Source organism: Procambarus clarkii, chromosome 9 (genome assembly GCF_040958095.1).
Source record: "Procambarus clarkii isolate CNS0578487 chromosome 9, FALCON_Pclarkii_2.0, whole genome shotgun sequence".
In the NCBI taxonomy this organism is placed as follows: Eukaryota; Metazoa; Arthropoda; class Malacostraca; order Decapoda; family Cambaridae; genus Procambarus; species Procambarus clarkii.
Genome location: NC_091158.1, coordinates 15381722 through 15404197, shown reverse-complemented (window position 1 = coordinate 15404197; position 22476 = coordinate 15381722). Strand labels below are relative to the sequence as shown.

Sequence of the window (22476 nt, the reverse complement as noted above, 5' to 3'; positions counted from 1 at the left end):
ATAAGAGATCTTATCAAATGAGGGTTAGACTCAAAATTGTCATAAGAATTCCACTTACCACCAGTGAGGGTAAGTGTGGCACATTCATATTCAGCCACTGAGGCCCCAGCATTATTGTGGGCAGATATGCGGAGGTTGTACCAAGTAGCCGGTGTCAGTTCCATAATCACATAGTTACCAGTAGGCTTCACTTGGTTGCTAGCCATTGTCCACTCAGCTTGATGCCTGATAACAAATTATTTAGTATAGTACTATACCCACCTTACCTCTAATAAGAAAAACAAGAACAAATTTACCAATATCTATAAAAACTATTCAATAACCTTACCCAACTCTTTTATTCTATGAAGACTAACCCACACACCAGAAAATGAGGAGACGACGATGTATGGTCATCTTCTAAAATAATCTTTCCTGCCTCTACTCTTCACAGACGCCGTCTTGTCGAATCGACTCTGATACACAACCTACCCAACATGAACATTAATCCTGGCTTTGTTGCTGTTGACTCTTCTCTTTCACAGTACATACTCAAATGTTCTAAACTTTCTAACAAGTGTGACCTACCCATCCTTTTTCTCTTTCTTTCTCCTCTTTTTCTTATGTTCCTATTCTTACACTTATTATTACTCCTTTACACCCCTTTATTACACCTATCCCATCCGTACCTTTTGCCTTGCTCTTACCTTTCTCTAAGATTTCCTCCTCCTTCCCTCTCTCTTGTCTTACTTAATGCCCGTGCCTCTCTCGTCTCATCACAATCGACGTGATAATGGTCCAGAATGGACCGTAGAGTCGTTGTCTCCTCATTTTCTGGTGTGTGTTTTAGTCTTCATATCTTAAGCCACTTTATTGTGACTCATCGTCTGCTTTTATTCTATTCCTATTCTAATAAGGTGCTCATAATCACTTTAATATAGTTATCAAAATTAGTACTGTAATACATTCTGTATTGACAGAATGTGTTAAATATTTTCCACAAATATAGTATTCAGTGGCATATATATGTTAAACAGGTATATTAATACCATCATTGTTAACCTGTTTAATACTTTCATGGGGTAGTGTAAGGCAGGGGCCATAATATAGGCCAAAGATAGATAAAAGTAACATTACTCCCAAAACCACCCTGCCATTTTGAATCTCCCGCCATGGGCTGTTTGTGCATAAGTCTTCGTGGATGTGAAATATGCAGGATATATGTACTAACTATTATGGACCTCTGAAGCTGGCATGGTGACTAAAACAAGCATTCCGCATTGAAAAAGGATGTAGACTATTAAAAGAATAACTTACAGCTGCACATATCTCAAGAAGTAAGTGTAAATATTGAAAACCAGTAAGAAAATGTTGGAACAGCATGGGTTGTAGCAAGAGCCCATGTGCTCTTGTGGCAGAACTGTGGAGGATGGCAGTCATACTTATAAGTGTCTAGGACAATTATAGGGCATCAGACAGGTTCTGTGTCAGGATCAATGTCTTTTTGGTATTCAAGTAAGATAAACAGTATTTCATATTATGTAATTAGCTAGCTAGGACAAGTAATCTCTATATAAACTAAAATAGCAAGCTTGGCCTCCTATATTGTTACAGGAGTTGGCATTGTTATTCATGTTACATGTTCTGCCTTCATTATTGCAAATTACTCTTGGAATCATTACTGATTTTGATGCTAGTTTAGTATCATGGTTTATCATACCCTCTACTGGATCAAGAATCATACTATGTGAGGCTCCAATTTACAAGAGATGGCACAATCATTATTCATGTTATACAATATATTCTGCCTTCAATATTTTGGAACACTTATAATTCCAATACTGTATCTACTCAGGTCTGTTATAATTTTGTAAGCTCCTTTCAGGGAGAGTCGAGGTGCTTATTTTTTGTCAGCCACCTGGGGATGATCAATTCTTTGATTCCTTGGCCTGCCATGAGAGTCAAATTCCACTATTGGTAAATAATAAATGTAAAGTGCCAATTAGAACTTTAATTTCTCTGACACTCACACCTGCCACATTATGCAGTACCTTCCTGGAAGATTATGTTAAATTACTGGTGCCCGTGCAATTAGGATATGTTACTCATTTTGTTATGTCTTAGTTGAAGTCTGAAAAAGGTTACAAGATGCAGAGATCCTTTACCGCTAGATCCTTTATAAGTCATTTTAATTATTCGGACCGATTAAAAGTTCTAAATCTGTATTCTCTAGAGTGCAGGCAAGAGAGATACATAATAATCTACACATGGAAGATATTAGAGGGACTGGTTCCAAATCTAAACAAGAAATAACATCACATGAGACCAGTAGGCATGGCAGGATGTGCAAAATACCCCCATTGAAAAGCAGAGATGCAATAGGTACCCTAAGGGAGAACTATCAACATCAAAGGTCCAAGACTTTTCAACACTCTCATGCTACATGTAAGGAGCATAATTGGCTGGCCTCTCACAGTGTTCAAGAGAAAATGCGACAAACACCTCCAAACAAAGAATACCTGATCAACCAGGCTGTGATTCATACGTAAGGCTGTGAGCAGCTGCGTCCAACAGCCTGGTTGACCAGACGACCAACCGGAAGGCCTGGTCGGTGACCGGGCTGCAGGGCTGTTGACCCCATAAGCTACACAAAGTAGCTTGTGTACCTATACAAGTGATTTTCCCTATTAAAGAGGGTCCCAATCTAGTACCTTCAGGAACCAGAAAGAAGGATAAACAGTCACTCACCTGCCCTTATACTCTACTACAAAGTGAAAGACAACAAAAAGAGTAAACCTGATTCACCTATCTTCATACTCTAAAACAAAGTGAGAAAGAGCAAGAAGAGTAAACATTAACTCACCTAGCCTTATACTCAACCACAAAGTAGTTCATGGGGCAGCCACCATCTAGCCAAGCATTCAGGTGTAGGGTGATGGATGAAGAGGAAACCTCGACGAAGCGATTCACTTCAGGAACCTCTGGTTTCTTGCCCTTAGTACGAGTGTTCAGAATCTCAGATGATTCACCTGTTCCAATTCTAATGAAGACATTGATGAATAACTTTATAGGTTTTAAAGTTAATTGAAATATTTTGCTGTACTGCATAAATAAAGTTTATTATTAAATTTGAAACATTGCATTTGGAGTTACTGTAATTATTTTCCTAACACAATATCTTTGGTGTGAGGCAAAAATCTAAAACACTTACTTGTTATATGCTGAAGCATAAATTTGGTAGCGAGATCCACACCAGAGTCCTTCAAGAGAGTAGGTTCGTGTAGAGGATGGAACTTGAATGCTTTCCCAGTTGCTGAACTCCGGCTTGTAGAAAATTGTATATCCATGGATGGGAGTTGTATCATCAATTACAGAAGGCTTGATTTTCACCTCAATGCTGTTAGTGGTTGTGGACTGAAGTGTGATTTCCGGAGGATGAGGAGGAGCTAAGCCACAATGAAAATAAATAATTAAAATGCATACAGCCAACTCAGACCAGCAACTACACATCACTGAAATGGTAAATTTATTCTAATCTAATTATAATATGGTAGATTAAGCTTTGTTGTAATATACTGTATAAACCCTTAAACATTTATCATGATCATATGACATGCTGTACAGGGCACTGGTCAACATATCATGAAGCTTTAATTTTTGTGCCAGTGTTTGAATTCCAAGGTGCCCACAAGCATTATTGGTCCCATGAAGAATCACTTGAGGCTGTTCACTATTTTAGTACAACTTCAGTCACGCTGGCAGATGCATTCCAATTTTTGTGGTACACTTAAATAAAAACCAATATTCAGCTGAATCAAAATAAGTTACCATTTTTATTATGTGATTTATTTTTTATTATGTGATTACAGGTATAGTAGTAATGATAAAGAACACAACATCAGAAATAATGGATAGAAGTGAAAATTAAAAACATTTTATAATGTTGACAGATTTTAAAAAATAATATAATATCAAACAATTACCAATGTCAGCGCTTCACCAGGCTTAACTCAAAGAATAAAATTTGTTGGTATTTTCCTTTACTTTTGAAATACATATCTATCACATAATAAGAATTTACTATAATGTAATGCACATATGAGAGAGGTATCTAATTTCATGATACCCAATGTTTAAGTGTTAAAAACAGAGCAAACACAGTGAACTGTACTTTACTGAAAGAAAAATAAAGCTTTACCTTGGATGAGAAGTGTGTGTGTGACAGTATCTTGTCCATATGGATTTTCAACATGGCAGGTGTATTCTCCAGCATCATCACGTGAAACTTCACGGATTAGTAAGGAGCCCTCATTCAATAGTCGTATACGATCATTGGGGGTAAAAGGTTCTCCACGGATTGTCCACCTGAAGACAAAAAAAAAAATAAGCATGACAAAATTTACACAATGCTTGTACACATGAATCTTAGCAGATACTGTATATGGAAAAAGGCAAACACAGTATCAATCTATAAAAATGGTAGTCGAGAGGAACCTCTAAATTATAGACCCGTACCATTAACAAGCATGGTGGTCAAAATACTAGAAACATAGTTAAAGTCAAATGGGTTGAACACCTAGAGAGTAATGACATAATAAGGACAAACAGTATGGTTTTCGAACAGGGAGATCCTATATAACAAATCTATTTGGTTTTTATGATAGAATCACAGAGATAATACAGGAAAGAGGTGGTTGGGTTGACTGTCAATCTGGACCTAAATAAAGGCTTTTGACAGAGTCCCACACAAGAGGCTGTTCTGAAAACTGGAACATGCTGGAGGAGTGACAGGGAGACTTTTCACATGGATGAAAAACTTTCTAACTAACAGACACATGAGGGCAGTAATCAGAGACAATGTATCTGACTGGAGGAGTGTTACTAGCGGAGTACCAGAGGGTTCAGTTCTTGCACCAGTTATGTTCAACGTCTACATAACGATCTACCAGAAGGAATACAGAACTATTTGAACATGTTTGCGGATGATGCTAAGATACAGTACTGAGGAAGATAGAGGCTCAGATGATTGTAATGCTCTTCAAATTGATCTAGATAAAATAAGTGCTTGGAGCGTAAAGTGGCAAATGGAATTCAATGTGAATAAATGCCTTGTTATGGAAAGTGGATTCGGAGAAAATAGATCACACAACTTACAAATTATGAGGACTGGAATTATAAAACTCTAATAAAGAACGAGACCTAGGGGTGGTTTTGAATAGTAAACTGTCGCCAGAGAGACACAAAGAACATTGTGAGAGGAGGGTATGCATCGCTTTCCAACTTCAAACTTGCTTTTAATTATATGGATGGTGAAATACTAAAGAAACCATTCATGACTTTTGTGAGACCAAAACCGGAATATGTAGCAGTTGTATGGTGTCCAAATCTCAAGACGCACATAAAGAAACTGGAAAAGGTGCAAAGACATGCTACTAAGTGGCTCCCAGAACTGAAGGGCAAGAGCTGCGAGAAGAGGTTAGAGGCATTAAATATGCCAAAACCAGAAGACGGAAGAAAAAGGGGTGATATGATCACTACGTACAAAATATTAACAGGAATTTATAAAATTGATAGGGAAGATTTCCTGAGACCCGGAACTTCAAGAACAAGAGGTCATAGATTTTCACTAGCTAAACACAGATGCCAAAGAGATATAAGAAAATTCACTTTCGCAAACAGAATGGTAGACAGTTGGAACAAGTTACGTGAGAAGGTGGTGGAGGCCAAGACTGTCAGTAGTTTCAAAGCATTATATGACAAAGAGTGCTGAGAAGACGGGATACCATGAGCGTAGCTCTCATCCTGTAACTACACTTAGGTAATTACGCTTAGGTAATTACACACAAGCTTCCTGTCTTTGATAAAACCAATTATTATTACATGCCTTCCTTTGTTGTGAGGTTCAGGCCAGAGGTCGTGATATTTGTTCAGCTGCAATATTTGCCCAGTTCCTGACCTGCTTGTTTGTGAGATGGTCCAGGTGGCCAATATCCCTCATTCCCGCGAGAAGGGTCAGGTCAACAAATTCTAGCCGGTTGTTATAGTTTTCTCACCCAACTGCCGTGCCTAACACTGCTGTGTGCAGGTTTTCAGAAGGCAATTTGGTGTTTTTGAACTCTGATGTTCACACCTGCTGCCAATGTCACTATACCATTTAAGTTTAGGTGTCCTGTCATACTTGACCTTGAATCCTGTAATCCTTGAGTATGTGTACCGTTGGCCTTCTGTTTTAGAGCGGAGCAATTAGCTTGGAAACCCATGGCTACAGAGAAAAACCACATGGCAAAAACACAAGTTTTTTGTTGTCATGAGTTTGTTGTCATAGAGCCATGACCAACTCGCAGTTGCCTTGAGAAAATCTGCACCAGACAGAAACGGAGAACCTCCGCAAACTTGATGCACTTGTTACAGCAAATAAATAATGGTCCAGCACAGTTAAATCCAGAGGCAACTTGAGCACCTGGATGGAGCTGCCAAACAGTTACATTGCTGGAAAATAGCAGATGCTAACAGAGCACTAAGGACCACCACAAAAGAGTATCCCAAGTAAAACCTGAAAAAACACAATACAGTATACCCATAAAATATCATCAAGGACACAAAATAAAAATCTAATCAAACATACTGTACAGCTATCAACAATAATAAGTTCACCATAGGTGCCAGCATTATTTTGTTAAAATATTGATAATAAGTATTTATTATAATTCTAAAGTGTTACATTGGTTTACTTGGCGATCATTACCTGATGTCAGGGGTTGGAAGTCCCACGGCTTGGCACATAAGCTTCACATCCTCTTTATATGTTGCCACATATTCATCATCAAAGGATGCAATTTTAGCAGGAACTGAAAAATATAGAAAATATGACTAATATAAGTTAAAAAGAAACTTACACATTAAAACTGTAATAATTTTAATACATACATACATACATACATACATACATACATACATACATACATACATACATACATATATATATTTACATATTATTCCATAGAGAAGTGTACTCACCACACATGCCATGTAGACTTATGCCTAGGTGTGCACTGTCAGTTTGCCATTTTCCCAAACACGCTTTGTGAGCCTGGCCAGTGTTGTTGTGGCCTTCACGATATGCCTGTTGAGCTCAGTGTGCAGGAAAAGGGTGTCTGAGATTGTGGAGCCCAGGTACACAAACTCGTGAACTGCCTCCAGCACATAGTCTGCTATATTTAAACAGGGTAGCTCATTTACATCTTGTACCATCACCTGTGTTTTCTTCAGGCTGATTGTCAGGCCGAATGCGGAACAGGCTGCGGCAAAGTGGTTGAGTAGCTGCTGCAGGCCTTCTGCTGTGTGTGTGGTGATCGCTGCGTCGTCGGCGAAGAGGAACTCCCCGAGGATTCGCATCTGTACTTTTGTCTTTGCTCGGAGTCTGGATAGATTATAAAGCTTTCCATCAGATCTTGTACGGAGATAGATGCCTTCTGTGGTTGTTCCAAAGGCATGCTTGACGAGGATCGCGAAGAAGTTGCCGAACAGGGTTGGAGCAAGAATACACCTCTGTTTAACCCTTAAACTGCGCATGGCGTATATATGCGCCATGAGTAACATGTCCCACGGTGCGCATGGTGTACATATACGCCATATAATAATATATATATATATTTATTAGTATATTTATTAGTATATTTTGGTATATTTTTATTATTTCTTGTAAACATATGTTATTAAATATGACAGAAATAGTAAGATTAATAATTCTAACACAAATTTTCTCAATATTTCTTATGTTTCTTTTTACTGTCGATGGTAATTGAAAAATCAATTCTCCAAAATTCATTTTTATTTCTAGTCTGACGCAATGCTTGAACGCGTTTCATAATAACGTATTACATTTTCAAAGACTTTAGTTTACACACACATACACACACACACAACTGTAACCTGAAAACACTTAACAGAGTTTTACTAATTCTAACGCTAGAATTCTAGTGTTAGACTTAGCGCTAGAATTCTAGCGTTAGAATTAGTAAAACTCTTAAGTGTTTTCAGGTTACAGTTGTGTGTGTGTGTAAACTAAAGTCTTTGAAAATGTAATACGTTATTACGAAACGTGTTCAAGCGTTGCATCAGACTAGAAATAAAAATTAATTTTGGAGAATTGATTTTTCAATTACCATCGGCAGTAAAAAGAAACATAAGAAATATTGAGAAAATTTGTGTTAGAATTATTAATCTTACTTTTTCAGTCATATTTAACAACACATATATATATATTAGTTGAAAACAACAGAAAGTTCAACGTCAACCAAAAGATAAAACTAATAATATGTTATAAGAGTAGGAAACCACCAACCTGCTAATAAAAATTCTCCCGACACCAACAAAAATGCCTTGAAAGAGACTAACATTGTTTATGCCTTTATGTGCCCTCTTGGGGATTGTCAGCCCCAACAAACTCAGTATATAGGCAAGACAACTTCTCTTTCTAGGCATTTAATAATGCACAAACAAGAGGGCTCCATCAAGGAACATAATCTCCACACACAATGAGACGATCACCAGGAATATTTTGACGAGCAACACTAAAATAATTGATAGATACAATGACAATAGAAGAGTAGACATCAGTGAAGTGCTGCATATCAAGAAATCTAGACCAGCAATCAATAACCAGCTAATACATGGTTACACTCTACTCACATCAAGACCCCGGGGCCAATGCAGAAGTAGGACTGAATGACCCTGCAACAGGAACGGAAGCAACCAGAAGAACATAAACTGCCAACATGTCACACTCTTAATTTACTACCCCATTAATACCCCCATTATATAGGACCACATTACATAGGACCCCACTACATAGGACCCCATTAATACCCCATGTATGTCATTCATCCATGTCACCTACCACCTCACCATTAGAGGATATAATCAGGTGCTAACACAGAACGCTAACACGTTGAATGTAATGAAACGCCATTTTCTGGGCGAGACCCGGAGGATCCCCGGAGCTCCCCCCAGAAAATGGGGCTAAATTGTAACACTTACCTTTATTAGAGAGCTTCAGATGAACTAACTGTGACATTTCTCCTTCTCCAACAGTAGTGGAAGCTGTTACCCAAAACACATAGTCATCACGGCGCTTTAGTCCGGTTGCTTCATAGCTTAGTGTTGATGGAAGAAGTTTCTGCTGCACAGTCTTGAATAATAGATAAAAATAATAGAATAACAGATAGAATAATAAAATAATAGAATAACTGACAGAATAATATATAAACTATAGATATATAAAGTAAAATATATTTGTATATTTTGGGAGCACTCTTTCTTGTAGACATTTATTACTGAATATGACAGAATGGGTGAAATCATTGATTGTAGTACCAATCTTCTCTATTTTTCTTATATTTTTCTTCACTAGGGGAGGAAGTTCACAAATTAATGCTACAAAAGTTCATTTTACATTTGTATTAAGACCTGATACTAAAACTCGCATTGCTTTACCTGCACCTGACTCATCACATGTTGACCTAAATGCATCAACATCTGAGGTTTACCTTATCACTTTTAATCTCCTCTTCAGTCAGCCCAACACCATCAACATCCACCACCACCTCTTCCATGTAAATAACTATATTCCATCAACAATAATCATCAACATAACAAGTGGATCGACTTCTCTTATTGGTGAGTATGAACAAAATACTGTCACATATATACTATGAACCTGTCAACTTTTTCCCCTAGATGTTTTTTGCCTACATTTCTCGTTTATTATTTTTTCCTACATTTCTCGTTTAATTTTTCCTACATTTCTCGTATACGAACTTACACGGTAACCAACGGGTCTCATCCCCAAGGGGTTCACAAAGCAAGTGGTCCTCTGTAAATACATATTATATATTATATGCCATACCTAATAGCCAGAATGTCTTTATGCTACCAATTCTATATGTGCAAAAAACATTTTTTTTATTACAAAAAACTCACCTCAACATCACTCTTGCCATGCTCTTTGTAATAAACAGTGTACTGAGTAATGATTCCATTGGGGCGCTCAGGTGGTAGCCAAGATACCAGGATTGAATCAGCAGACATAACCAAAGCCTTGACAGATGTAGGTGATTCAGGAACTGAAAGATATTTATTTTTGTTATTTTCCACAACAGTTTTTTTTTTCTACCACAGACGTGGCCACACATATACAATGCTAACCAACATATATACATTTTCTTCTGTCCTCCATGGACAGGGTTAGAAATTTGTTAAACATATACTTCAGGGATTTATTGAACAATCAACCACAGAAGGTGATTCGGTGCTTTTAAAATGCTAAGCTAACCTGCATACGTAAATACATAGATACACAGATTTACGTATGCCCTACGTAAAAGTGTTCGATGTGTCTTTTACATAGTGTCATTAATGTGCATTTACAAAGGTGAAATGTAATTCTGATCAGTTTTCACATATACTTTATACACATACATATACATACACACACATATACATACATATATACACACACACATGCATACACATACATTTGTCTCTTTTACTCTGACAGGGTGAGATAGCTGATAGAGAAACTAGTGTGAAATTAAGCACTTAATCACTGAAGGTGATTAAGGTGCTTTTACAAGCTCAAGTTATATAGTTACATCACATACATACATTGTATAAGTGACACATTACATGGGTCAATCTAGGGTACAAGTCCAATATATCATCAAGTGTTCCAGTACTCATGTAGTAGTTACAGAGTTCAGCATACCTCAGCCCAGGAGGGCAAAAGTCAGTCAATATGGGACATTCTACAATATAATGTTCAAGTGAGTGTATGTTTTCTCTTTCACAAAGTTGACACATTGTGTACTCAACATTTGGGTTTTGAGAAAGCTGCCAGATACGTCTATATCCCAGACGTATTCTGGCCACTATAACATCACATTGCCGAGTTCTTGCTCCATTAGTCCCATATGTGAATGTCTCCTCACGATATCTATCATAATATTTAATGCTACAACTTTCAGGTCTTTGTGAATTTGTTAGGTCGGTGAGATCTTCATTAGATATTTGTTTAAGTATTCTCTTTGTCACTGCTAATGAAACACCCATATCAATTTCTACTATTGGTTTTCTACAGGCTGTCTTCTACAGCATTTCAACAGTGTCATGCCTTGAGATGCCAACATGTGATGGTATCCATAGGAATTTAATTTCAAATCTGTTTTCTTTAGCAGCTAAAACATTCATTCGAATATCACTGACTATTTTCTGGGTGTTACTACTATGTGCGTTCACTGCCAGGAGTGCACTCTGCGAGTCACAGTATATAAGTCCACTGCCTTATCCTTTAAAAATTCAGTGGCAAGGTATATGCCTGCAAGATCGGTCTGAGTTGTACTTGCCCAGTCATTGACGCGCTTCATTGCTGTATGTACGAGAGAAGATTGTTCAAAAATATTACATGCGCATCCACTACATCGTCCACCTTCTTCTACAGAACTGTCGGTATAGCACTGATACACATCGTTACCCATACCCTGAGTACTCTCAGTGATGCTTTTCAGTGTTAACTGTTTTAAGAGTGTAGAGTGCACACTATCTTTCTTGGGCGCATTTACAAAATCAACTGATAGATCCCAGTTATCCCATGGAGGAATGGGTTGATTAATCATTAATTGAGTTGGGTACATATTTAATATTTTGATGGAGTTGGTTACCTTGTAGAACCAAAATGCATAATCAGATTTCGTTCTTCTTCTATAGACCTCAGGTGAGTGTAGCATATTAGAAAGTATAGCTTGGAACTTCATGTGTTGCCGAGATCTACTCAATGCCTTAACGCTGAAAACTGTGCTAATAGACAAAATTCTCTCACTTATAGTAGGTAATTTTAACTCTGCTCTCATATTAACTATTCTTGTGGACTTTAGAGCCCCAAGGATGAGACGTATAGCTTCATTTTGCAAGGTTTCAAGAGATTTCAGCTCTTTGTCTGTATACAGTGTGAGATGTAGAGCATTGTAGTCAATCACAGAGCGTATAAATGATACATAAAACATTCTAGCAAGTCTCACGTTAATTCCATGATTGACACCAACAAGGACCCGCAAGGGCTTTAATCTTTCCCACAGTCTCCTCTTGAGGGAAGAAAGGTACCCCGGGTCGTTAATGGGGACACCAAGGTATCTGTACGACTCGCAGTTCTCAAGTGCTCGCCCATCTATATGATAATTGGCTGGTGGAATACCATACGGAATGTGGGCACGAGTTTTCTGTACAGAGATAAAGAGGCCACATTCCTCAGCTCTAGTAGCAAAAGCATCCACAACAGGTGGTAGGTATCAGGTAAATACATGGAATTTCTTAAAATGAAGATACCTATAAATCATATAAATCTTCTAATTAAGAACTTATTAACAAAGTTTTAATTAATGTAATATTATTCTCTAAAAGACATTATCCACAGTCTAGGCATTATCCACAATATAACTCCAGTAATTTTCATGTTTGTGTTCAGGGATTCAGGCTACATCATGTCCTAGATGGTTTTACAAGAAGACTACATACAACATTCCTTTTGAATGCCATTTCAGTCAATTACCTGAGAGAGTACATGGTCACAGGCTTCTTAGTAAAGGGAACACATTGAACATAATACTTACTGTCTTGATCAGTCTGACAGTGAATTGGCTGTGAGCGAACTCCTTCACCACCTGATGTGAAGGCTAGGACCTGGAGGCTGTAGTTAGTGTACTTCTGAAGACCATGAAGGTGAGTTTCTGTGGACCCAGTGATCTTGGTGTCTTTGCTTTCTTCATCTGGAAACAAATTCAATTTAACTGCTTTAAAAATATAGTAGATTTTAAATACTGATTCAAAGAACAAAAACATGGCTCTGAAATGATAGAAGTTTTTTATAGTTACTTCAGACAATATTATACATAACAATTATACACTAATTTAAAACATAATTTAATTTTGCTTGATTGTTTTTGACAAATGAATGAAACCATGATAACTGATGATGTAACCTTTAAAGTGATAACAGTTACTGTACTCTACTCCATAGAAAAAATATTTTTGCTTATTTTTACATTCTGTTTTCTACTAGGTCATTTTGTTTTTCATAAGTGCTTAACAAAATTACACCTAAAATCATCCAAAATCCCTACAAATCTAAAGAAAATAACAGAAATATATGAAATTTATTAGTGTGCTCTTGCACTTATAAAGATCCAAGGCATCCTCACAAAAGTGTGAATAGTATACAAATAACAGCACACAACGGTCACAGGGCACAAAGTATGGGAAACTCCCAGCAGGACAAACTAAGGGTGACCAACAACGGACCTCTCTGGAAGGTAGAGTTTTCTTCCTAAGCAAAAAACAATGGCAAAGGCTAGAGATGACGATAAGTAATCTCTAAGACTAAACACTTGCTTCTGGAACATAATATTTAATCATACTCGGTGTTCTATCTATTTTTATGAAATAAAAAAATAGGAACTGTTGTCCTTAAAACTAAATTTATGGCAAAATATTCATTGTATGCTAATATATTCTTACAAATAGTAACTTACCATACCAGGTGTCAGAGGGTCCATAAATAACTTTGTAACCCTTAATGACTCCCTGCACAGTTTCAAGTGGTGGAGAGGACCAGGATACTCTGATGGTCTGGGATGTGAGGGTAGTGCAAGTTACATCCTGGGGGGGCTGTTGGGGTGTGCCTTCGGCAGTGTAAGCTCGAATTTCATCAGTTTTTGGTCCCTGTCCAATTTTGTTGAAAGCAGATACAACCACAGCATATTCAGTGTAGACACTACAAAAGAATCAATCTGTTAGTAGATGAAAGCGTTTGCATTTAATTTTAATCTTTAAGAAAACAAAATATTAGATGCATTATTAGATGAAAAGTGTAAAAAATAGAGGAACAAATCAAAATTTGCAAAAAAAATCAGTACTGTATTTGAATTAACAGTTCATTTTTTTAAATTATCAATTTTTTATTAATAATTAATTGCACATTAATTACTAATCCTGTATTTATCAAAAATGAAAATTAATTTTCCAAAAATGATCAAAGAATTAAAATCTAACTAAAAATAATATAAGCAAATCTTACTTAAGCTTAGAAATGACGAGATGATGTTCCTTGCCCATTTCTTTGCTAAATTCAACAGTCTCATAAACGTAAGAATTGTTAGATGATGCAAGCCGATAGCCTACTTGGTAACCCTGAATATCACCGTTCCACTCCTCCTTCAGAGGTGGCTTCCATGTGACTCGCAGAGAACTCTGATCTACAGCCTCAACCTTGAGGTCACGAGGAGGACCACTGGGAGCTGCAGAAATTACAAATAAACATAATACATGAGCAGAGAATAAGTCACGATAATGTGGCAGAAAAAAATAATCTAACCTGCACATATGAAATGAAATGAAAGGCGACTCTCCCACTCTTCTTTTTGTCATGACTTGATGAGAGTCTAGAATGGACTAAAGCATCATCACTTTCATTTAATTTCATGTGTATGGGTTGGGTGAACAGTAATATATCTTCACCATGACATGTTGTATATAGGAATTTGAAAGTGACACTAGAACCACCATAAAACTATATGATGCATTATAAATAACTAAATAATAATAATGACAATACTGAACTAGTAAAACCCAGCATTGAAAGTAATGAAATGCCTTTTTCATTACTTTCAATTCATGAGACTAGGTTTTGGCTCCTGGTGAACTTGTGCAACTGATGTGACTGGTAGATTAGAGCAATCTTGGTGAGATAACTACAGGAAGCCACCATGGGGGCTTCCCCAGAAAGGATAGTGTTGAATCATGAGAAGTGATTACATGGTAATAACTAGATATGTTTTAATTATAGCCAATTAAGAGAGGTATTCTTGGAATTGCATATTTCAGGATATGAACATAGGAGTGAAAAAATTATACAGTACAGTACTATGAATATTATGAGTACAGTACAAGTTGTGGTCTATAAAACAGAACCAGGGTGGAACTATAGGTATGAGATGATGGACAACCACAAGTTACATAGAATAGTAATTGCTGAAGAGAAGGTAGAGACAACTGGTGAACCTAGGTTCAACAAATGCACTAGGGTCAGACAGGTATCACCCTGCAGCACAGGAAGGAATGATTCATAATATATTGCAGATGAAAAATATTAGAGGAGCTCATTCAAAATCTGCTCAACGAAACATTTCCTTAAGATTCCATGAAACATAACCAAATGCAAAATAGTCCCATTGAAAACTAGGGAAGTAATATGCACTCTTAGGAGACAGTTTTATAAATATTAAAGATCCAAGGCTGTTCAACACCCTCGCTTTAAATATAAGGAGCATAACTAACTGACCTCTTTCTTAATCCATAAGGGAACTTAATTAACATCTCTAAAGGGTACCATCACCTAGGAGGTATTTTCTACATCAGATTGCATGTAGGAGTGTCCAAAAGCCGAGTTAACCAAACTGCCAACCAGCGGGCCTAATCAGATACCCGGTGACAGATGGTGATTCTCAGAACTAACTCGAGTTAAGGTAACTATTAGGTTACACTGCCCAATTATGAAAGACATGTTAGTTTTAATATAGTATAGCTTGAGCTTGAAGTCAACATAATGAGGATTTTTAAGATGGAAACAAAGCCAAATAAGCTGTTATTCTTATTATAATAATATGCTGTTAATCTTTGCTGAATTTCAATATCAGCCATACTTGAAGGCTTAAATTTAAGTACGGTAATTTAATTTTCAAGTCAATACAGTGAGGAGTTCCTGAAATATTGTTCAATAATCCCCAGGAGGAGAAAAGAAACAAAAGTATCACCTGCTATAAAGGACAGGAAATTCTCACCTCATGAATGTTGAAAATAGGATAATGATAATGTGTGTTCACTGCAAAACAGACCATATCTCACCTTCCTCAGCAGTAATGATTGTAACAGTGTCAGAAGGATCAGAGTCACCAATCTCATTTCTTGCAACAATGCGAAGATGGTATGTTGTAGCTGGGCGAAGATCTAACACAGCAGCCATGTTTTGGTCACCAGGCACCATCATGCGTTCACCATCAGAATCCCAGTTTCCTGCAGATATTTCAAAATATACAGATATGTGCCAAAATATTAACTTATGAAGAAGCCTCTCAGTACAGTATTTAACAAAAATAAAGTACATCAAATGCTTAAAAATAAAACTCTGGGAAATGTACACGATTACTTACCGAAAAAAATATTCTAGTCCAACAAAGGTTAGGTGTACAATATTGAAGGAAATATTTCTTATTTCCTTGTATACACATGAGAAATATATACATGCGTATATTTCTCATTCATTATGATAAATATTTCTCTTTTATATGTAATTGTATTTAACATTTTAAGTCATCTACAGATTTAATAACTATTAACATTGATAAGAACCATCTTGATACTTACGGCGGCTAAGCTTATATTCTACAATGTAACGAGTGATGGGAGAATTTCCATTATAGGGAGGCGTCCAGGAAAGCTCCACAGAGCGACCACTCTTATCCAAAACCTTTAAACTGTTAGGCTGTTCTGGATGTTCTGTGGATTTTATAGGAACTTGAATTAGTACTGCATATGGAATGTTCAAGTATTTAAAACTAAGAACACGTTATGATAATAATCAACTATTATTCCTAATTATTATGTTGGTAATCTCAATATTAAAAATTAACATTGAAAATAATTGTATTCCTTGCACATTCCTTGTTCATTAATGAGGACAGAAATCTACACTAAGAGCAGCTATTGCCTAGCAGCTGTACACCTCTAAACACTGCCTATGTCAAGTGATATATTCTAGTGTACTTCAATTGAAAAAAATTATTAATTCAAGAACAGTATATCATAATTTACACTACATTTTATCATCCGCAAATCTGATGCATACATAACTAGTAAGTAATATTACAGAAAAGTGACTAAATAAATAATCTTAAATACTCACATACAATAAAATCACCAAATTTATATATTTCAACATATCAAAAATTATCCATACCTTGAATGATAAGATTGATGTTGGTATCAGCACTTCCAAAAGCATTAGTTGCCACACAGGTATACACAGCAGAGTCTGATCGATCGGTTGTCTTAATGCTGAGGCTGCTGTGAACACCACCACCTCGCATTTCTTCACGAATTGTGTACCTAGATAAAACAAGTCCTTATATATACAGATCACATATGTGTAAACAACAAACCTCCATAGCTTTCAGATATTCCATTATAGTGTAATAAGAAGAAACATCTATAACAATTAGGATATCTTCTTCACATACAAATCTGGTACTTATATAAATAAATGTTGTGTTCAGAACTCAGTAATCCTGCACAGTAAATTTGATAAAAAATGATACAGATGACTCTCAGTTCTATATGGTAGGATTTAATACCCACCACTTATACACAGGGTAAAATTGAGATCATAATGCACTGTAGCGTGGCTATAACCATTTTGTGCACTATTGCCTCCAGATTTTCTTTCATATTTTTAATTCAAAACAGTTTAAAAATTTTAAATTTAGTATGGATTTAATTAAAAAACATAAAAAGGTGTGAAGCTCCCTGACCCGACCCGACCCCCAGAGGCCAATGCCAACAGGAAAAAGAGCCTTGGAAAAACAATCCTGAACCGAAGGGGGTCACCACAAACCGAGGAGAAGAGAGGAAAGAGAGCATCCGGTCCAAGGACCAGGAGGGCTCAGGCAACGCATGAGCAGGCCAGAGGTGAAACAACGGAGCAGACGTAACATCAATACCGAACGCAAGCTGGTGCGACTACACCAGTGCACCACGATAGGAGGCGACAGTATTCGGCATAAAATGACGATCCTGAAACAACCACGACAGGAAGGACAAAACAACCCTATTAGAGACCGAAGTACACCTACGCAGTGATAGGAAAAACTGGAAGGACCACCAGGAAACATACTGCCGCTGAGACGAAGCATGCAGATGGAAGACCAGCAACAAAGCCACCTACGCCCCATACAAATATTGATAGACTCGAGTCAGAAAGACTAGACATGCAGACTCAAGGAAAAGAGCGAACCAGTCTCATAATGGGCAGGACCGATCTCGTGAAAGAGGCGGAGCCACGGGAAGACCCCCGGGTTCGAACACTGAGCAAGCAGCACCTGAAACCAAGGCTGAGCTGGCCACCAAGAGGCCAAGAGGACTACTCTTCCCTGGTAAATCTCCAAGTGAGCCAGGACTTGGAGCAACAGCTGAACTGGAGGGAAAGAGGTATAGGTAACCACGTATACCGGGAGACACCTTGACCACTCTGACAGAAAGAGATCCACTTCCGGAGGCCCGAACGTCTGGAAGAGCCAACGGAACGAGTCGGCATCGATCGTCTATTCTGTGGACATGGGAATGAACTGGGACAGTTCACGCAATAAATAAATAAATAAATAAATAAATAAATAAATAAATAAATAAAATATGTGTATGTATGTATGTATGTGTAATTACCTAAGTGTAATTACCTAAGTGAAGTTACAGAATGAGAGCTACGCTCGTGGTGTCCCGTCTTCCCAGCACTCTTTGTCATATAACGCTTTGAAATTACTGACGGTCTTGGCCTCCACCACCTTCTCACTTAACTTGTTCCAACCGTCTACCACTCTATTTGCGAAGGTGAATTTTCTTATATTTCTTCGGCATCTGTGTTTAGCTAGTTTAAATCTATGACCTCTTGTTCTTGAAGTTCCAGGTCTCAGGAAGTCTTCCCTGTCGATTTTGTCAATTCCTGTTACTATTTTGTATGTAGTGATCATATCACCTCTTTTTCTTCTGTCTTCTAGTTTTGGCATATTTAATGCTTCTAACCTCTCCTCGTAGCTCTTGCCCTTCAGTTCTGGGAGCCACTTAGTAGCATGTCTTTGCACCTTTTCCAGTTTGTTGATGTGCTTCTTAAGATATGGGCACCACACAACAGCTGCATATTCTAGCTTTGGCCTAACAAAAGTCATGAACAATTTCTTTAGTATATCACCATCCATGTATTTAAATGCAATTCTGAAGTTAGAAAGCATAGCATAGGCTCCTTGCACAATATTCTTTATGTGGTCCTCAGGTGATAGTTTTCTATCTAGAACCACTCCTAGATCTCTTTCTTTATCAGAATTCTTTAAAGATTTCTCACATAATATATAGGTTGTGTGGGGTCTATGTTCTCCTATTCCACATTCCATAACATGACATTTATTAACATTAAATTCCATTTGCCAAGTGGTGCTCCATATACTTATTTTGTCCAGGTCTTTTTGAAGGGCATGACAGTCATCTAAATTTCTTATCCTTCCTATTATCTTAGCATCATCAGCAAACATGTTCATATAATTCTGTATACCAACTGGTAGATCATTTATGTACACAATAAACATCACTGGTGCAAGAACTGAACCCTGTGGTACTCCACTTGTGACATTTCTCCATTCTGATACATTGCCTCTGATTACTGCCCTCATTTTTCTATCAGTCAGAAAATTTTTCATCCATGATAGAAGCTTACCTGTCACCCCTCCAATATTTTCCAGTTTCCAGAACAACCTCTTATGTGGAACTCTGTCGAAAGCCTTTTTTAGGTCCAGATAGATGCAGTCAACCCAACCATCTCTTTCCTGTAATATCTCTGTGGCTCGATCATAGAAACTGAGTAAATTCGATACACAGGATCTTCCAGATCGAAAACCATACTGTCTGTCTGATATTATATCATTTCTCTCTAGGTGTTCTACCCATTTAGTTTTGATTAGTTTTTCCAATACTTTCACTATTACACTTGTCAATGATGTGTGTGTGTGTGTGTGTGTGTGTGTGTGTGTGTGTGTGTGTGTGTGTGTGTGTGTGTGTGTGTGTGTAAATTACCTTGGTTCATTGGATGGTTCAATGCTGTGTTTGTTCTTGCTCCACAGAATACCAATGGGAGTTTCGCCTTCAGCCTCGCACTCAAGTACAGCATCATCTCCTCGGCTTGCAGTCTGATTTCTGTACTGAATCTTGAACTGAGGTGGAGCTGCATAGGTAAATAAAAATTAATTTTCCAATTTTGGAAAACTATATACTGTAGATTAAGTAAATTTTGCTTATTAAATTTCTATACTAAGTAAAATAGATATGGGAGAGATTCAGTTTTTATATGACATTATGTCTTTTATTTAGATTTTGAGTTCATATACTAATTTTGTATCTTTAACATCAATTTTCACAATCTTATGCATATTCCTCCACATATGTTTCTGAGAAAGCTTATTTTCCAATTAATATCTTACCAAGCTTAATATTTAATATCTTAATACAAGCTTAAAAGATATGCGCATCAGAATAAGAGCTTATGCAAATTTATACATGTTAATTAATGAAACACTTCCAAACAAATCCTTAACCTGTAGTCAACAGTGATGATATTGAACGTGATACAACAGCCCATCCTCCTGTTTAAGTAGTATTTATGGTAATGATGAGGACCATTGTACATACAGTATATTGACGTAAAAAGCAATTAGAAAGTAGAAATTGGTACCAATGAATTTGAGCAAACCAGAAAAGGTTTGGTACTGATGTTGCAAACTTCACCTAACCTAACCTTCCTAGGCATAATAGTATATATATGGGCTATACTAGGCCTAAGAATATTTACGTTTGGTTTTTTGCTTAATTTTCTCTGGACTCTATAAAGTGAATAGTACCAAATTCAACTATCTAATTGTCTATTACGTGTATGTACATATGCACGATGGCCCACATAGTTACAAAGAGTTCTGTCTAAACAGGTGGATGGGTTGGATACAATGACAGCAATTTTATAAGTTCTTCAACAAAACATTTAAAAAATCATGTTTTAGAGAGGCGTCAACCTTCATTTAATTAAGTAGCAGATTAGTTGATATCTGTTACTTATGGAACTGTTACAGAGGAAAATGTAATGGGACTACTCTTTCATCCACCAACTGATCTACATCTGGCTACACTTGTACATGGTACTGCATTATTGCAACTTCTATATTATTCTTTAGATGACTACCGTTTCCAAGCCTAAACTCTTCTGGTGTGTCATTATTGGTTCAATTTTTCAGGCAAGATGCTTGAAACTTTAATACTGGAGTATCTATGCCCACTCTGGCCCCTTCTGACTCCACTCTTCAACTTGGTTAAAGTCTTTGAGCACTCTCATATTTTCTTTACCTGTTCTCATGACTTACAATGTGCCTCTATAGGAATGAGCTGAGATGAAATTGAAATTCCCCAGGTGCCTCTGTTGACAGCATTAGTTTTGACATTTGGACTAAGCTGGCAGGAAGTTAACTATCAGTTTAGCAGATCAATATTTGGCTTCCAGTGTTCATTATGGGCTTGACTGAGAATTCTCCAGCTTCTCCCTTCCTCCATTCATGGCTTAGTGAATGCAGCTTGAAAAGATCTCCCCTTTGTCAAAGATATGAATGTAACAATGATTAGGATGAAATTTAGTTATGCTCACTGGAGAGATGGACACTTGCACAGGGAAGAGACCAAGTATCTTGCTCAGTCAGGTGATTTTTCATCTATACTTGGAGCCTTTTTTTTACAGTATATTTTTATATTTTCTCATGAGTGTGTATTTCCCACATCTTTACCTCTTTATTTTATAATTTGTTCTATCGTTGTTATATGTATATACTTCAGTACCAGCTAAAGGATTGGGAGGAGACAGGAGGTTCTTGGGTGTCAGACTACATCTATTTTCCATTATTTGTTGATTGAGCTACTAAATGATTAAATGAATTTATTACTCACAATAGTAATCTGCAGAGTGCAACATTTAAAACACTTTCCAAGAGGGACTTGAGTTTTGAGTGATACTGATTCAACACTGAATCACTATTAATAATGTTTAGAGTCTGCTGGGTTACTATCTTGGTTACAAATCTCAATCTGTCACATGTTAAATTTGGCACCTTACTATGCTATAAGTAACGTAAATTACAAACTTTTAATTATACAAAATGTTTCTCTGTAATGCAAAGCTCGTCTGTCACTCTTTTGTCTACACATTAATTTGTCATTACATTTTTGGGATGGCCTTTCTTCCACAGCAATAATTTTCTGGGAGCCGCTTTCGATATTCTTAATGAGGTGCTCTTAACCTTTCCAAACATTCATGCTGCTCATTGAAAACAAATAACAATTTATGTTTTAAAGCATATAAAACTGGTATGTAAAATTTGTGTAATGTATGGTGAATCTTTTGTAGGCCACCCTTGCAAGTAAGGAACATCCAGAGAACTAAGCTTTACAATATTTAAAATTAGCTTTTATAGGTTAAAATACTAGTTTTATTATTAATTCCTAAACAAAATCTAAGGGAAGCCTTTACAAAATTTTGGAGGGGCAGGGGTATAATAAAAATTAACAAATTAACTTCTACTGACCTTGGACCCTTACGTA

General features: G+C 36.9%; 1 protein-coding gene across 1 annotated transcript in view; it reads right to left on the bottom strand.

The window, feature by feature from the left end:
- Positions 1–22476, bottom strand: part of Dscam1 (Down syndrome cell adhesion molecule 1) — a 659150-nt gene that overhangs the window by 85281 nt on the left and 551393 nt on the right. Inside the window, exons 18-29 of the mRNA XM_069321167.1 lie at positions 16450–16491; positions 15931–16098; positions 14105–14324; positions 13560–13801; positions 12642–12797; positions 9961–10103; positions 9019–9169; positions 6725–6827; positions 4178–4344; positions 3191–3425; positions 2843–3019; positions 59–225 (exon numbers count right to left, since the gene is read on the bottom strand). Coding sequence (XP_069177268.1) covers positions 59–225; positions 2843–3019; positions 3191–3425; positions 4178–4344; positions 6725–6827; positions 9019–9169; positions 9961–10103; positions 12642–12797; positions 13560–13801; positions 14105–14324; positions 15931–16098; positions 16450–16491 — 1971 coding nt within the window. The remainder of the gene's footprint in view (positions 1–58; positions 226–2842; positions 3020–3190; positions 3426–4177; positions 4345–6724; positions 6828–9018; positions 9170–9960; positions 10104–12641; positions 12798–13559; positions 13802–14104; positions 14325–15930; positions 16099–16449; positions 16492–22476) is intronic.